Genomic DNA, 19,522 nt, shown 5'->3' with positions numbered 1-19,522 from the left:
ATAACTCTCGTTGGGCAAATAGATGAGCTGAGGGAACACTTCCAGCTCCATGTAAGCATGGTCAAAATGGGATCTCTAATTAAATCACCGTAGAGAAAAACAGTTATAAAAGGGATCTGCTTTAAGGTTTGTGCAACTTGAGATGAAAGAGCATGAATGCTGATCCTGATTAGGGCTATAATTGCCATTTAGCATCCAAATCGATTCCTATTGTTCCAGAAAAGACGGTAGATTAGGGATGTATTACGAAAAATAATAATTTTACGTAGTCGATTTGCAGATACGGATAATGACAAGTTCGGTATTTAATATTGAGAAATATTGTGTGCGATGTAAAAGAATATATAAAAGAAATTGCTGTCGGGCGGAAACAAAACCGTCGGTTTCGCTATAAATAGGCCCCCTCCTCCTCTTCTCCCATTCATTCTCCCCTCAAGCCTCCTTTCTCTGTTCCTTCTGGCTCAACTTCTGATCGTGTAGCGGTGCGCCTAACGGTGAAGGCGGGCGGTGATGGCGGTGGAGACGCTGCGTCTGAGGAAGGATGGCTTCGCAGCCGGGGAGAAGGAGCAGGCGGCGGCTGCGGCGGCGGTTGGGGTCACGGGAGGGCCGGGGAAGGAGGCGCACTTCCGCGGGGTGAGGAAGCGGCCGTGGGGGAGGTTTGCGGCGGAGATCAGGGACCCGTGGAAGAAGACGAGGAAATGGCTGGGGACGTTTGACACGGCGGAGGAAGCGGCCCGAGCCTACGACGAGGCCGCCCGCAACCTCCGCGGCCCTAAGGCCAAGACGAACTTCGGGTACTCCGGCGACTCCGGCGAGATCCCGTCTTCCGTCGCGGTCACCATCGCCGCCGCCGCGCCGGCGGGGGTCTGGGGCCTGCAGGAGTGGCGATCGGCCTATCCGGGGCCGCCGGACGGCCGGGATCTGTTCCTCGGGCCTCCGGCGGCGAGCGGATCGGACTTCCCCGCGTACCGGTTCGAGGCGGTGGAGTTGATGGTGCGGAGCAAGCAGGAGAAGAAGATGATGGCGGCGATAGCCAGAAAGGAGGAAGAGACCAAGAAGAAGCCCTTAGCCTTCGATCTCAACCTCCCCGCCCTCTCTTCTGAGATAGATCCGGCGGCCCAGATTCCTCCTCCGGCCTTCATTTTTTTTTTTTTTCGGTGTACGCTTCAGTTTTTGTTTCATTTCCGCCTTTTACTGCCGGCGGATTTTATCCGCCTTTCTTGGCTTTGTGTACAGTCTAATGAACCGCTAATTCGCGAGCTTTTATCGTTTAAAACCTGCGAAATAATCGTGAGACTGCGAGTTATTGTCCGCGGTTTTAATCGTGGATTCGCAGCATGTTTGATGCTTATGGCCGACAGCTTCCTCTCGAGGGAAAGGCCGAAATGCCCCTAGAAATGGGTGACGTCAGCGTTTAATGTGTCGTGTGCCGGTGCTGCTGCTCGAGGGCAATTTAGTTATTTCAACCCAATCCCGGATCGCCGACAACTGTTGCTCGATGAGTTGACGGAGCCGCGTTGGACCGCAATTACCATAACATCCTCGTAACAGTATCCCTGGTGTCGGATTATTTAAGGGCATTTCCGTCACGTGGTAAACTTAGTGGCCCGGGACGGCGTCGTCTCCGGGGGAGCAAGAAAGAAGGAATAGTTTAGTGGATCAAAAAATGGTAGAGCGGCCGCCCGAGGCGCCGTATAAGGCACGAGAGCAGGGGGCGAGAGCGAGATTGCGGGTCCCAGTCATGTGGCGGGGATTTATACGTGTCAGCGGATCCGGCGTTTGGTTTGGGGTCATCCCTGCCTTGACCCGGACATTACGCTGGGTTCGGGTTGTAAGCATTTTGTACGGCCTTCAAGGCACGGCGAGTACTTTACATTCGGAGCACAGATCGTGAAGCTGATGCCGCGCTTTCAAAAGAGTGCAAATTGTAATCCAATGGTTAAAGTCGCGAAAGAAGATCGATCATTCTTTTGCCCGAATGATACAACCCGAACCCCACGCCGCCTGCCAGCGTACCCGCTCGGTCAAAGCTGCAGTGCATTGACCGGGCCCACCGTGTCTCTCACGTGCGACGCTCAGCGGCCAACACCGCACGGAGTCCCTCATGCTGATCCCGTGATGAGTCCCTCGCCGGGGGAGTCCCGACCGGTGCCGGGGAAGCGAATCTGGACCGTGGAATTTAAGGTTGACGGCTGGGATGCTGCGGTGGCAGATGTCCGGGGATGGCCTCCTACGCGAGAAGGGGAAAGAAGCGAGCTGGGGATCACGTGCAGGCACGCAGGCAACGGCGAAGCGGGGGCCACCGTTCGACCTTGACCGCGTCGACTGCATGGGGGGTGGTGCGGACGGCGCGGATGGACGATGCCTCCGCGATGCATATGATCTGTACTAAAACTTGAAATGAGGTGTGCCCGTGTACAGGTACTACTAAATTGACACGTGCGGTGTATGTTACATGTAGGATAATAACTCAAAGTAAACTAAATCATAATTAAATTAAACAAGCAATTCTAATCAAACGATCGTGACAGTTCACCATCCATCGCGTTTAATTCAAGTCAAACAATTCTAATCCACGTGTTGAATTGCCAGGGATGTAAGTATATATATACATATTAACATCCTTTTCTATGTAAAATTTTTAAAAAATAGAAAAAATTTGAAAGAGAGAATAAAATATGAAAATGATTGGGTGTAGAGAAATTTACAATAGCAATTGTTGGGATATTTATTAGAAGTATAATTTTGGTGAAAATCTGATAATTTTGATCGATTAAGGATCGGTAATTAATTAATTACATTGCTAGATTTATTCAGATGACTACCGACGATATTACATGGATAATGCTCAAAGATTTGTCGGATAATATGGTTATTTGTAGATCGACAATTCTATTCATATTTAACCAATGGTATTATTCAGATATTCGCCGAACATCTGAGATAAAATTTTAACTTATGATCCGAAAGATTAGGGGTTAGAACAATTACAACAGGGATTAGAACAATTACAATGCACGACAAAGATATTAATTGCTCATAATTCAACAAATCGTGGACCAAAGTAACTACTTACTAAACCTACATTAAGTTCAGTAACTCCCACATTCCTGCACTCCAAGGAATGGAAGTTACCAAACAACTCTATCTTTATATAAAGGGAGATAAGAATGGCACCAGGATAAGTTTTTCTCTAGCTTATTAAGTTCTCACTCTCATGATTTTCTATTTATTCCCTGAACTCCTACTGATTTTGGCATCGAAAGGTCTCCTATTAGACAAATTCTGATAAGAGGATTTTTTGCAGATATACGCAAGGCAGACCACATCTACTCGATTCTTAACTGAGTAGCTCTCCGGAGTTTGGTGGCAATAGATTAGCATGCCAGGTAGGAGGCAATGATCTTTTTGGAAGAAAAATCATGACAAGAATGAGAGCTCAGAATGCATCTACAAGTACTGCTAGATGCTTTTCATGAGAAGAAGAGCACCCAAACCAGCATGTGGAGTCCAATGCTTCATATCCTATGATCATGGCTTACCAGCAGTAGTTCACCACATTAGCCCAACAGATAACAATCCTGATGGAGGGGGTCCACAATCTATAATACACTATAGAAAAATGACTGCAACAACAACAACAATAGGAGGAGCCAGCGCCAAATACCGCACTATCAAGGCGTAGTTGTCGATCCCCCCAGCGGCCATCAAAGTAGCACCAAGCAACTTGGCACTCCCACCATGCCAGTCTCTCTGAGCAATGGTCCCCTCCTCCTCGACAAAACTCGAAGAAGGAGAAGCGACATTGCTCTCTTTCAAGCTCGTCTAGGGAAGACTCCACACTAGGATATTTCAGGCACCATGATGAGCCCCAACGACGAATAGATAAATACGATTGCAAACTTTGAGAAATCAATCGTCAACTTGCTAAGCTTCAGGGGGACAACCAAGATTTGATGGATGGCCTCGAATGCAACAGCCATCCTCCCTTCTCTCAATGGATCATGGACGAGTCAATTTTGGCTCACTTCAAAATATCTCAACTGGAGCCATATGATAGCTCCACCAATCCACTTGACCATCTTAAGAGCTATAAAGCTCTCATGATGATTCAGAGGGATACCGATGCTCTTTTCTATTTGGCTTTTCCGGCAACTCTCTGAAAAGCTGCTCGGGTTTGGTATTTCGAACTTTAGTCGGGAAGAATTTCTTCTTTCGAGTAGTTGGAGCAATGGTTTGTGGTGCATTTCAGCACCAGTAGAAGGATACCGTGAAACTCTGATGGCCTCTTCTCCACCAACCAACAAGATGGAAAATCTCTGAGGGATATGTGGTGTGTTTCAATACAGCCATATTAGAAATTCTCGACCTCAGTGAATCGTTGGCCATGTCAGCCATGAAAAGGGGACTTCAAAATTTCAGATTTATTTACTTCTTGGATAAGAAGTTTCTCAAATCTTATCCAAACTCCTCGAACACATGTAGAAGTACTTCTATGTTGAGGAAGGCATAACTGATCCATAATAAATTGATGAAAGGAAGAAGCAAAAGAAGAAAGGAGCCTTGGAAGGGCCTAACAAGATCTGAACCGATAAGGATGCTCCATCACGACGACAAAGCCTAAGGTCGAAAAGTCTGGGCTATATACCCCTTTCTACTCCTCAGGCACAGATCATTATGGAGATTGAAGGGAAGAATTATCTCTGTAGACCTCAACCAATGAGGGCTTTGCCGATGGCTCGTAATTGGAAGAAATATTATCATTTCCATCGAGATCACGAGCATGATATCGAGTAATGCATCCAGTTAAAAGATGACATAGAAGTCCTGACTCATCGGGGTTATCTTAGAAAGTACCTATGTGATCATCTAACCTAGACGTCTACTGACCAACAGCCTCAGCCACAAACCGAGGAAATCAACAATCAGGCAATGGCGGGAGTGGTCAATATGATTTTTGAATGAATGCTGCTTGGGGGGTAGAATATTCAAAGAACTCCTCGAAACGACAGTGAGGAGATAATCTTATTATTTTGTCTAATGAAGATCTCTGAAGAGTTCTGACTCCTTATAATAATGCTATTATCGTTTCTATGATAATAGTAAATTATGATATAAAAAAAAAATTAGTTGATGATGGAAGTTTTGCGGATATGTTATTTTATGGTGCTTTCTTCCAAATACGATTGTCTACGGATTGATTGAAAAAAGTCGGCACATCTTTAGTCAGATTCTCTGATGATTCAGTAAAAGTGGAGAGAGAAATAGTCCTTCTAGTCACTATAGGATAAGAACCTCGGCAAGCTACCATCTTTCTCAACTCCTCGTAGTCCAAGTACCTTTGGTCTATAATGTGATATTGGGGTGACCAGGGCTGAATGCACTCCGAACAATCATCTCAACTTATCATCTTCTCGTCTAATTCCTAACTAAGAACAGAACTAGAGAAATGCAAGGAGATCAACAATTAGCCCCACAATGCTACATAGCCATAATCAAGGGAAAGAAGCCCATATAGACCCCTTCAATTGATGGGTTGGATCAGCAAGAGGAAGAAAGTCAAGGAGAATCTATTGAACAACTAATTTCTATGCTGCTTATAGAGGAAGATCCTACCAAGCCAGTACAAGTCAGATCATTACTTAATGAGAATCTCCAAAAAAGACCTTATGGCTTTCTTATAGAAGAATATGAATATCTTTGCTTGGTCAGCTTCGAATATATCAGGTATTTTTCTTGACGTAATTGTCCATAGATTAAATATTGACCCAAAGTATAAGCCAATACAACGAAAAAAGAGACACTTCGCTCCTGAAAGTCAGACACCGATTAATGAAGAAGTCGATAAGTTGCTAGCCGCAGACTTCATCTGAGAGATATATTACCTTAGGTGGCTGGCAAATATGGTCATGGTCAAAAAATCTTGGTGGATATGTATCGACTATATGGACTTCAACAAAGTCTATCCAAATGATAGCTTTCCACTATTGAGAATCGACTAACTAATCGACGTGACATTGGACTATCAGTTATTGAGTTTTATGGATGTTTTGTTCGGCTATAATCAAATTCGGATGGCCTTCGAAGATGAACAGAAGATTGCATTTATTACCGAGAAAGACTTGTACTACTATAAAGTCATACTTTTTGATCTCCAAAATATCAGAGTGACTTATCAGTGGTTTGTCAATAAGATCTTTAAGAATCAAATTGACAGAAAAATAGAGATTTATGTCGACGACATGCTTGTAAAAAGTGACGATGTTTCTCAACATATATGCAACTTGGAAGAAGCATTCGACGTAATGAGAAAGCATCAAACGAGGCTAAATCCGAGTAAGTATGCATTCAGGGTAACCTCAAATAAATTTTTTGATTGCATGATAACAAGATAAGGAATAGAGGTCAATCTAGAGAAAATCAAGATGATCCTCAACATGAAACCTCGAACTTCAAGAAGAAATATTCAAAAGCTAACAGGTCACATTGCGGCTCTTAATCAATTTATTTTCAGATCAGCCAAACAATGTCTGCCATTCTTTAAACTTTTATGGCACATGAAGGACTTCACTCGGTTGGATGAGTGTCGAATAGCTTTTGAAGATCTGAAGAGCTATCTCTCCTCCTTTATTATCAAAGCCAAATATGGGCAAAACACTATTCATGTATTTGCCTACTTTCTCGAAAGTTGTGAGCTAGGTATTAGTCTGAGAAGAAGAAAATGGAGTACAAAAATTTATCTACTATATGAGCAGAGTTCTATGTGATGCGAAGATATGGTTCTCCAAGATAGAGAAAGTAGTCTATACAATCATTATCTCGATATGACTACTTTACCCATACTTCCAAGCCCACTTCGTGATAGTTCTGACCGACCTACCCTTGAAAGCTCTGCTTCAACAATCAGACACCTCAAAAAGAATGACAAAATGGGCCATAGAGCTTAGTGAATTTGATATCTCTTATCATCCTTGATCTTCAATAAAAACTCAGATACTGGCTGACTTTCTTATTGAATGCACTATTAGATGTATGTCCTAAAAGTCAATACGGTTGACATATTGTAATAAGTCTAGGACGTAATTTTGTACTTAATACATTGATTTGATCAATAAAAGGACAAGTTTCATTATCATTCAAGAGTAATGTGTCCTAGAATCGTTCATAAAATTAAAACTTCAATATATTTTCTTAAAGATGTTGAGAATTAAAGACATGTATAATTAATTCTTAAATACTTCTGATCATAGTATCATCATGAGGATGGTGATCGATCCGGATAGATCGGTGTACTATCACTTTCTTCAAGACAGATGAGTCTCTGATCTACAGTGTAGAGATACTGAGCAACGAATGCAGATAGTTGTTAGAGAACAACTAGTACTAAGCGTGACCATATGGAAGATCACTTAGATTTTTAATCAATCATCAGTGATTGTCTTGATGCAGTAGTTGTGTGAATGATTATTTGATCTGCAATGGTACGACTATCCATAGTGAGACTGCTGGAGTTTGACTGACACATAAATATGATCTTAATGAGCTATTGTAGTGGATGTTGGCGATAGTTGATCCACTGCAGAAGTAGGATATGCATATAGATGGAATCTATCGATCTTGATAAAGAGGAGTAGTCCTATGAGATTTGAGAGGTTAAGTCCAAGAGTCTGTGACCACATCAGTGTGATTGATGAAATTTTTTTTATAAGAATCATAATTAGACTCGAGCTGATCAAATCTATTATGTGACTGATGATGAGGTTTGATAATTTATCCATGATCTACCATCTGTCGGAACTTACGATAGAGAGACTGAATCACATGTGAACTACATCTTGAGATTCTTTTTTAATTCTATGAGATTATTACTACATACTGCTAGATGTCACTGGTGGATTGTGAAAGCTTACTAGGATTGCTCAAGATCGATAATTTTTGATTAGTTAGAGTGAAATTATTTTGACCCATTGAAAAGAGTTTCAATGATACTATGATGGAGATTATTGTATATCTCACTACTTGATAGAATTGAATCTATGGGATCACACAATAAAGAGATTAGACTTGGGATAAGCAATTAGGCTTATGAAGTCTTAATTGAGTTTAGAAAAATCTTATTAGATTCAGGATAACCTTGTTAGTACATGGTTGGACCCAATTTTCTTTTTGTATTTAAATTACTTATTTGATAAGATTAATTTAAGTTAATTACTTACTAATAATTTAAATGAATTAGATTCATTGAAATCTAATTATTGGATGCCTAGGATTTTGAATCATATGAATTAAGGGATCAAAGGGCGCCACTTGATTTGATCAAGTTGGGCGTGCCCACCTAAAAGAGGACATGTGGGACCAGCATGGAGCATCCCCTAGGCCCTATGTGGTATGTGAAAAAGTGGGTGCAAAGGCTCCAATAGTTGGTGCCTAATGGATCTCCTAAAGGGGGTCAAATAACTAAGGGAATAAAGATTCCTAATGTAAGTAGGACTTGTATTAAAAGACTATTTGGTTTTGAATATGATTCAAATCTTTTTCCTATTTAAAAGGGCCTTCTCTAAGGCTCTTTACTTCTGATTTTCAGCAGTCCACACCTCCCATAAGACCTCCCCACGCTGCCTTTTTCTTCTCCCTCTCTTCTCTCTTCTAGCTCCAACGCCCAAGAAGCTTGGGCGTCTTCCATCTCCCATGCCCAAAAGGAGTTTGAGCATCTCTTTTGTTTGCTAGTTTTCAAACTTTAATTGCTTCATAATTAAGAAAAAAAAAGTAAGAGAAAAAGAGCAGAAAAAGATCAATGATAGGATCAAAGAGTTGATCATGATCCAGGCTTCGTTCAGATTTGCAGGATGATCGTTCTTAGAGAAGAAAGATCAACATCAAAGAAGACTATTCCAGGCTGATCCTGAGTGGATACTCATAGAGATCGAGCACTTATGTGGCTAAAAAAAATCTACTCTCTTCTAGATCCAAAATTAAAAAAAAAATTATGAAACAGATATGCGATTCAATCACATATTTAATTTCAGTATAAAATTTAGTATGTGTTCAATTTCAGCATATGAAGTAGATCCTTGTGTTTTATATTTTTATATACATGATTCAGATTAAAAGATATTTTAATCTTCTATTCCACTACATTGTTTAGAAAAAAAAATTGAAACATACATGCATATTCTGACATAAAATTTCAATAGTGGTATCAGAGCCATGGGTTTTATATGCATGAAATTGACATACATGTTTTGAAAAAAAAAATTAAAATCTAATTTTTTTGATATATGAGATGTATAAATGATTACTTTAAATCTAAAATTTATTTTAGATTTAATTTTTAGTTCATATATTTGATATGTGAAAGCATGCATAGATCTAAAATTTGTTCTAGATCAATTTCTAGTTCATGTATATGTGATATGTAGATGTATGCATAAATCTGAAAATTATTTTAACCTAATTTATGATTCATATATGAGATGTATGATTACATATTTAAGTCTAAAAATTAGTTTTAATATGATTCATGATTTGTATATGAGATATATAATATCATGTTATGATCTGAATTTTTATTTAGATCTGAATTTTGCATACATATATGAGATATATGCTTGTATATTAAATCTGAAAATTAGTTTCATGATTTAAAATATATCTTTCATATAAAAAATTTCGATCTAAAATTTAGGTTTAGAATTTAAAATTTGTGTCTATGCATGAGAGTTTTAGTCATGAAAAAATAAAAAATTAGGTCATGTAATTAGATTACATCTAAGATTTTTTATTTGAACATAATGAGTCTAATTCGATTAAGTCATTGATCAAACCAAATCAAGTATTGATTAAGATTAGGTCAATTAAGTTATAAGATCATACAATTATTATTGATTAAATCAATTAAATTCATATGTAGAATCGATTAACCTAAGAATCTAATTAGGCTCGATGGCTTGAGCCTGATTTGCTTAAGCTAACCTATTTGGATCAATTTACCTATTGGTTTCTAAGGTAAGTTATTGAGTGGTAGTTATTTTATTGATTCTATTCGTTGACCTGATCAATTTATTGATATCTAAAGAAAGCAAAGGGGGGACCCCCACTGATCTTTACTTACATGGCCAATTTGGAAGATTGAGTCTTGAAGAAGATTGCTTGATGGTTTGATTTAGCCCATGCCAATTAGATCGATCATATGATGACTGATTAGATGAGACCTAAATAAAAATCTCTCTATAAATATTAAGTCCATAGGTCTTCTATCATTGTAGAAGTACCGGACGTGCTACTAGTGTTGATTGTTCTCGGCTGGTTATAGTGGTTCAGTTGCATCGAAAATATACAACCACTCTATTAGCAAAGAGTTGCTCCAGGATAAGGATGGGGTTGGGCCCAATAACTATTAGGTGAGAGTCCCAATGATGGCTTTGCACTTGCTTGCGAATGGTGGGTCAGGCATAACTAAGGAATGTGGTCAATAACTATTAGGTGAGTCCACATGACTTAGAAACTAAGTTGCTGCAACATGCTTAGAGAAATATCTAAGCAAAGAGTTATCCACGCATCGATGTGCATATTATCAATAACTGTTAGATGAGGTACATAGCATCGATGGAACTGCAGCACCTACTAGGAATTCAGTTATCACATTAGGATTTTCATTTTTTGGGAGAGTTATTATTTGCTTCTTAAAGTTTCTAGAACAAATATAAATTTAAAGTACAAAAGTCTAATTTGAATCTCTATTCTCACAGTTAAACCATATTAGCTTCAAACCCTCTAGTCCGTATCCTTGAATCTAATTGTTTGATCAGAATTAATTATAAAGACTGGCTAAGAAACCTCAGGATTATTCTGACTTCTGAAAAATTAGGTCATGTACTTGAGCAAGAACCCCTAGTATTACCAAACCGTCCTACTGTTGAGGAAAGAAAAGCTTATAAAAAGTGAACGGATGAAGATAGTCGGATTAAATGCTATGTGCTAGCTTCTATGTCCAACTAGTTGCAGAGCCAGCATAAGCATATACCCACTGTCAGGACTATGATCACTCACCTACAAGAGTTGTATGGTGAGCAGAGCCGTATAGCATGCTTCGAAGTGTTCAAGAGACTCTTTAATTTGAAGATGTATGAAGGGCAGTCAGTCCATGAGTACTGTATGATAGTGATCAAGGACATTGAGGAGCTTGAAAAGCTCGAACTTGATATGCAAAAAGAATTGCAGATGAATTTGATCCTTCAATCCCTTACTAGTTCATATAGTCAATTTATTGTAAATTTTCATATGAATAAACTTGATTGCACTATACCCGAACTGATCAACATATTGGTCACTACTAAGAAAATCTTGAAGAGTTCAAGGAATACTATTCTTGTTGTGGAGCGAACTTTTTCAACCAAGAGAAAGTCTGATTGAAAGAAAAAGAGTAAATCCGCTAAGAAGCAGAAGAAAGAGAGCAAGCCAAAGAAGAACATTCCAAAGAAGGCTAAAGTAAAGGAAAAGTATTTCTACTATGATGTCGACGGTCATTGGAGGAGAAATTATCCACTCTACTTGGAGAGTCGGAAGAATAAAATGGGTGATAAACCTTCAGAAGGTATGCTCGTAATTGAATCTAACCTTACGGTTTCTTCTACTTCTAGTTGGATATTAGACTTTGGTTCGAGTGTTCATATATGTACTTCAATGCAAGGTATAATAGAAAGTAAGAGGTTGAAGAAAGGTGATATGATCCTTCAGATCGATAATGGAGCAAAAATTACTGTAGAAGCTGTTGGCACTTATTCTCTTCGATTACCATCAGAATTTAGATTAGATTTAAAAAATTATTATTTTATTTCTATAGCTAGTTAAAATTTGATTTTCATGTCTGTGCTAGCACAGGATAGTTTTGATTTTAATTTTAATAAAAATTTTTATTTTATTTATTTATAAAATAAATTGGTTGCACAAGATCTTTTAATTGACAGTCTTTATCACTTGCATATTGATGTAAATGTGAATTCAAACAAGCAAATAGTGAGTACTGTAGGTCAAAAGAGATCTAGAGATAAAATTAATTAAAAGTACTTGTGGCATCATAGACTAGACTATATTGGAGAGGACAGAATAAATAAACTAAAAAATGATGGAATTCTTGGATCTTTTAATTCAGAGTCGTATCCAGCTTGTAAATTTTGTCTTTGATAAAAAAAAGCCAGGTTATTCTTTATGGGACATGGGGAAAGAGCCACTGAGTTACTTGTCCTGGTACACACCGACGTGTGTGGGCCATTTGATGTGCAGGCTAGGGCTAGTTATACCTATTTCATCACCTTTATCGATGATCTATCACGGTATAGATATGTGTATATGATGAAATACAAATCTGAAACCTTCAAAAAATTTAAAAATAAAATAGAAAAATAAACACGTAAACCCATTAAGGTTCTTTGATCTAATCAAGAAGGTGAATACTTTAATCAAAAATTTTTGAGATATCTTAAGGACAATGGTATAGTCTCTCAATAGACTTCTCCTGGAACAGCTCAGCTCAATGAGGTATCAGAAAGGAGGAATAGGACCCTATTAGATATGATTAGGTCCATGATGAGCTCACTAATTTATCCTTATATCTTTAGAGACATGCCTTGTTAACTGCAATTTACTTATTGAATAGAGTTTCATCAAAATTCATTCCTACCATACCATATGAGATATGACATGGTAAAAAGTCAAGTTTAAGTTATCTTAAGACTTGGAGATGTTCGATCTATGTTAAGAGACAAATGGCTGATAAATTAAAGGATAGATCTGTAATAGCTCATTTTATAGGATATCGAAAAGAATCAATAGGATACTACTTCTGTTTTCTATAAGATCATAATGTGATTGTGAGTCAGAATACCATATTCCTAGAAAAATAGATTATTTAGGATGGTGGCAGTAGGAGGTTAGTGGAGCTTGAAGAAAAGGTCTCTGAAGAGCAAAGAGTTATGGATTCTCAGGAGCCCATTATTCATGAGCCAGTAGTTGATGTTCCTCCACCACCTCATAGATTTAGCAGGGTATTCCGACCTCTTGAAAGATATATGAATATGCTTACAGAGAAAATATAAAAAATATTCTTTGTGGGAGATAAGGATCATGGTGATGATCCTAATACCTTTGACAAAGTGATGTCTGACATCGATTCTGAGAAATGGTTAGATGCAATGAAGTCAGAAATTGACTCAATGCACTTAAACCAAGTATGGACCTTGGTAGATCCACCTGAGAGTATAGCACTCATTGGGTGTAAATGGATCTACAAAAGAAAAATAGATACTGATGGTAAAGTAGAGACCTATAAAGCTAGACTCGTGGAAAAGATTATAGTTAGCGTGAAGGCATTGCCTATCAGAAAATCTTCTTGTTCGTAGTCATACTGAAATTCATCCGTACTCTGCTTACTGTTACAACTTATTATGATTATAAAATCTAATAGATGGATGTGAAAACTATTTTTTTGAATGGATATCTTAAGAAAGATATCTATGTGGAACAGCCTTTGGATTTCACATCTGGTGATGATGATCATCGAGTCTGCAAACTGCAAAGGTCCATATATGAATTAAAGCAAGCTTCTCAGAGTTAAAATCTTCATTTTGATGATGCAATCAAATCATTTGGTTTTATCAAGAACGAAGAGAAACTATGTGTATACAAGAGGATCAATGGGAGTACAATAATATTCTTCGTATTATATGTGGATGATATTCTTCTCATTGAAAATGATATTTTCATACTGATCTCGGTCAAAAGATGGTTGTCCACGAAATTCTCCATGAAAGACTTAGGAAAAGCATCCTATATTTTTAGAATAAAGGTCCATAGGGATAGATCTACAAGGATGTTAGGCCTATCACAAAAGTTATATATAGAAAAAGTGTTGAAGAGATTCAGTATGAAAAACTCTAAAAGAGGACTCTTATCTCTTAGACATAGTATTCATCTTTTCAAGATGATGTGTCCGACCACATTTGAGGAAGTTCAGCGCATGAGTAGAATTTTTTATGCCTCGATCATAGGGAGCTTGATGTATGTCATGCTGTGTACTCGACCTGATATTGCTCTTGCTGTGAGTGTCATGAGCAGATATCAGTCGAATTTAGGAGAAGAGCACTGGATAGCTGTGAAGAATATCCTTAAGTACTTGAGAAGAATTAAGGATTTATTCTTGATCTTTGGAGGAGGTTCTGAGTTACGAGTCGAGGGGTATACTGATTCAGATTTCATGTCTGATCTTAATAATAAAAAGTCTACATTAGGATATGTGTTCACATGCAATGGTAGTGCAGTCAGCTGGAAGAGTTTTAAGCAATCCATCATAGCGGATTCAACGACAGAAGCTGAATATGTCGCTACTTCGGATGCTGTAAAGAAAGATTTCTAGGTCAAGAAGTTCATTGTAGAATTTGGGGTTATGACATTGGATACCATACCACTTTATTACAACAATAATGGAGCTATAGTACTTGTTAAAGAGCCGAGATCTCATCAGAAAATAAAGCATATCGAGCGGCGGTTCCATATTATACGCGACTATCTTGAAAAAAAATATGTTGAGGTACGAAGAATAGACTCCACAGATAATATAGCAGATCCACTGATAAAGCAATTGAACTAGCCAAAGATGGATATCCATCTTGAGAAGATGAGACTTAGATTAGTGGCTAACTGGCTTTAGTCTAAATGGGAGATTGTTAGATGTATGTCCTAGAAGTCAATACGGTGGACACATTGTAATAAGTTTAGGACATAATTTTATACTTAATACATTAATTTGATCAATGAAAGGACAAGTTTAATTTTCATTCAAGAGTAATATATCCTTGAATCGTTCATGAAATTAATACTTCGATACATATTCTCAAAGATATTGAGAATTAGAGACATGTATAATTAATTTTTAAATACTTCTGGTCATAGTATCATCATGAGGACAGTGATCAATCTGGATAGACTAATGCATAGATCACTTCCTTCAGAATAGATAAATCTTTGATCTACAGTGTAGAGACATTGAGCGATAAGTGCGGATAGTTATTAGAGAACAACTGGTATTAAACATGACCATATGAGAGATCATTTGAATTTTTAATAAATCATCAGTGATTGTCTCGATGCTGTAGTTATGTGAATGATCTTTTGATCTGTGATGGTACGACGGTCCGTAATGAGACTGTTGGAGTTTGACTGACACATAAACATGATTTCAATGAGCTCTTGTAGTGGATGCTGGCGATAGTTGGTCCACTGTAGGAGTAGGATATGCATCTAGATAGAATCTATCGATCTTAATAAAGAAGAGTAGTCCTATGAGATTTAAGAAGCTAAATCCGAGAGTCTGTGGTCACAGCAGTGTGATTGATGAAATTTTTTTTTATAAAGATCACAATTAGACTCGAGCTGATTGAATCTATTATATGACTGATGATGAGGTTTGATGATTTCTTTATGATCTGCCATCTAGTTGGGACTCATGATAGAGAGATTGAATCACATATGAACTACATCTTGTGGTTTTTTTTTAGTTTTACTGGGTTGTCATTACATATTGCTAGGTATCACTGATGGATTATGAGAGCTCACTAGAATTACTCAGGATCGACAATCCTTGATTAGTTAGAGTAAAATTATTCTGATCTATTGAAAAGAGTTTCGATGATACTATGATGGAGATCATTGTATATCTCACTATCAGATAGAATTGAACCTAAGGAGTCATACAATAAAAGAATTAGATCTGGAATAAGCAATTGGATTTAAGAAGTCTCAATTAGATTTAGAGAAATCCTATTGGGTTTAGGGTAACCTTGCTAGCACATGATTGGACTCAATTTTTTTACATTTGAATTACTTATTTGATAAGATTAATTTAAGTTAATTACCTGCTAATAATCTAAATAAATTAGATTTATTGGGCTCCAATTATTGGGTGCTTAGGATTTTGGATCATATGAATTAAGGGATCAAATCCTTAATCAATTTCTTTGATTGTTTGCATGGGGTGCTATTTGATTTGATCAAGTTGGACGTGCCCACCTAAAAAAAGGCATGTGGGACCAGCATGGAGAATCCCGTAGGTCCCATGTAGCATGTGAAAAAGTAGGTATAAAGGCTTCAATAGCTGGCACCTAATAGATTTTCTAAAGGGAGTCAAATAACTAAAGGAATAAGGATTCCTCATGCAAGTAAGACTTGTATTAAGAGACTATTAGTTTTGAATAGGATTCAAATCTTTTGCCTATTTAAAAGGGTCTTCTCTAAGGCTCTTTACTTCTGATTTTTAGTAGCCCATGCCTCCCATAAGACCTCCCCACGCCCCCTTTCTCTTCTCCCTCTCTTCTCTCTTCTAGCTCCAACACTCGTGGAGCTTGGGCGTCTTCCATCTGCCATGCCAAAAAGGAGTTTGGGCATCCCCTTTGTTTGCTTGTTTCCAAACCTTGATTACTTCATAATCAAGGGAAGAAGAGCAAGAAAAGAAAAGAAGAAAAAGATCAAGAATAGGATCAAAGAGTTGATCGCGATCCAGACTTCGATTCACAGGGTGATCATTCATAAAGAAGAAAGATTAACATCAAAGAGAACTATTCCAGACTGATCCTGAGTGGGTACTTGTAGAGGTCAGATACTTGCATGACTAAGAGAGAACCTACTTTCTTTCAGATCCAGATTGGAAGAAAAAAATTATGAAACAGGTATGTAATTCCATCACATATTTAATTTCAGCATAAATTTCAGTATATGTTTAATTTCAGCATATGAAGTAGATTCTTGTATTCTATATTTTATGTATGATGATTCAGATTAAAAGATATTTTAATTTTCATTTTACTGCATTGTTTAGAAAAAAAAATTGAAATATACATGCATACCCCGATATGAAATTCTAACATGCACAATCTCGGAGGACAAGCCGACCCTAGAAATGCCCGAGGAATCAACAACTGAATGGCATGGATTCCACATGTGGATGGAGCTTCCAACTTACAAGACTATGGATTGGGTCTCATCTTGATCAATTCAGAAGGAGTTATCACTGAATACACTCTTCATTTCACCTTCGAAGCTTCTAACATTCAGGCCGAATATGAAGCCCTGATAGCCGTTTGAAGGCTGCCAAAGAGCTTAGAGTGGAAAGACTAAAAGTTTTCACTGATTCGTAATTGGTAGCCAGATAAGCTCAGGGAGAATATAAGGCTTGGGATCTAATTCTCATAAAGTATCTCCAAAAGCTCCAACCTTTGAAATCAGATATTGATTATTTTGAAATTTTCCACATCCTAAGGTCAAAAAATACTCGGATGGATACTTTATCCCAACTCATAACCTCTGGATACAACGAGTTGGAAAAAATCTATATAGAACATCTTGGCACTCTAAATATCGATGTTGCTAAAGAAATTCATTAAGTCGGTCATGAATCGAGTTGGATCAACCCATTCATTGAATATCTAACTGATAGAACTCTATCAGCAGACCCTACTGAGGCACAATAGATAAAGTGACTAGCACCTTGGTACATACTCATAGAAGGGTGACTCTACAAAAGATTTTTCTCCCTGCCTTTACTCAAGTGCTTTCAGCCCACTGAAGCTGACTATGCTTTTCAAGAAGTCTATGAAGGAATCTATGGTAATCATCTGGGAGGTAGATTATTGGTATACAAGATATTTCGATAAGAATATTACTGACCAACTATGCAAAAAGATGTCGTCGAATTGGAAAAGAAATGTGACCAATATCAAAGATTCACTAACACAGAGCTTCAACCAGTGAGTCACTTAACATCAATTTCAGCATTATGGCCTTTTGCCCAATGGGGAGCTGACATTCTCAGTCTATTTCCACCAGCAACTAGACAATGAAGATTCATCATCATAGTAATCGATTATTTCATGAAGTGGATGGAAGCAGAACCTTTAGCACAAATTACTGAGAAGAAAACCATAGACTTCTTATGAAAGTTAATTATTTGCTACTTCGGCCTACCACGAGTTATCATTACAGATAATGGCCTAACAGCTCAATAATGCCAAGTTCAAGAAATACTATATAGAACTTTACATCATTCATAAGCTCACTTTAGTTGGACATCTATAATCAAATGGAGAAAATTAGGTAACCAGCAGAATAATATTATAAATCCTAAAGATCAGACTAAATCAAGTCAAAGGGCTATGGGCCGATGAATTATATAGTATTCTATGGTCTTACCAAACAACTCCTCAGATTCCAATTGAAGAAAGTCTTTCAACTTAGCATTTGTTATCAAAGCCATAATTTCACTAAAAAATTGGACTACCAATGACAAGAGTTGAGCACTATGAAGAATCGAGCAATTCAGATCGACGACGTGTCGACTTAGACTTAGTTAAAGAAACACGAAGATAAGCTCAGTTGAGAATGACTTCATATCAACAATGGATAGCCTGATATTATAATTCTCGGATAAGCCCTAAAACTTTCTGACTTGGAGATCTTGTCCTCAAATAGGCTGAAGTCTCTAAGCCTACTAAAGAAGAAAAATTATAGCCGAATTGGGAAGGCCCATATAAAATCTCTGAAGTACTCTGACTGGGAGCCTACAAGATCAAAAGCATGGATGGTACTGAAATTTCTTGGACATGGAATATCGAAAATCTATGCATGTATTATCAGTAAGTCCTTGTAACAAATCATATTATGTAAATACTTCGTATTTTGGTATATTGTGAGCAATGAATATTGACTAATGAAAAATCAACTATTTGGTAATTGATCGAATAATATAATCGATTGACATCTGGTCAAACAAAAATATTGTTGGCTTACATCCCACAAAATTATGGTCGGCTTGCACCCAACTGACAAGAGGCCTAATGTAGCCCATAAAAGTCAAAAAGAAAGAAGTGTAACTTGAAAAATTTTGATATTCGACTTTGTTATGCTGACAAGTCTATTTAGTCAAGTTTTGACTGCTTACAGACAACCATACTTTCAAAATTCTAGAACTCAAAGAAAACAAGGCAAAGAGTGATTGAAAAGGGAGATTTTCATTACTAAAGGTGTTTCTACATACTCGGATAAAACCCAAGGACAAAAGTGTCAAAGTACAAAGCACTAAACGAAAGAAAAAAAAATGCCTAAGGGACTATGTCGGGTGTTGGGGCAGCTTCTTCTATAGCGGCTTTAGGGGTGGCTGGAATATCTTCTCCTTCTTCCTCTTCCGCTTCTTCTTCAGGTTCCACCCTACTCAGGTTCAACTCGGGGTGAAGATAACTGATGGCAGCCTTACAATCTGCAAAATTGACCTTGTAGGCAATGGCCGATCCCTCGATGACTTCATCTTCAAAATCTCAAGAAGCTTTATACTCAGCTAGTGCCCGAGAAGTCGATCCCAGGGCTCGAGCTTTAGCTGTAGAAACTTTCTCCTCCGCCTCCCGAGCAATCTTGTCAATATCTTTTCACTTCTTTTTGGCCTCCATGAGAGCAACTTCGGCCAGATCAACTTCCTTTATAA

The 19,522-nt window shown here is 37.9% G+C and overlaps 1 protein-coding gene across 1 annotated transcript; it reads left to right on the top strand.

Moving 5' to 3' along the window:
- Positions 1-440: 440 nt before the first annotated feature.
- On the top strand, positions 441-1,410 carry LOC105033078 (uncharacterized). The gene has a single exon (XM_010907732.4). It carries the CDS (start codon positions 511-513, stop codon positions 1,393-1,395), a length of 885 nt encoding a protein of 294 aa, XP_010906034.2. The 5' UTR covers positions 441-510; the 3' UTR covers positions 1,396-1,410.
- The last annotated feature ends 18,112 nt before the right edge of the window (positions 1,411-19,522 follow it).

Source organism: Elaeis guineensis, chromosome 3, assembly GCF_000442705.2.
Source record: "Elaeis guineensis isolate ETL-2024a chromosome 3, EG11, whole genome shotgun sequence".
NCBI classification, from domain to species: Eukaryota; Viridiplantae; Streptophyta; class Magnoliopsida; order Arecales; family Arecaceae; genus Elaeis; species Elaeis guineensis.
The sequence above is the reverse complement of the archived record's forward strand: the minus strand, read 5'-3'. Positions and strand labels throughout refer to the sequence as shown.

Coding starts and splice junctions, on each gene's coding strand:
- LOC105033078 (XM_010907732.4), top strand. CDS start 511: ATGGCGGTGGAGACGCTGCGTCTGAGGAAGGATGGCTTCGCAGCCGGG.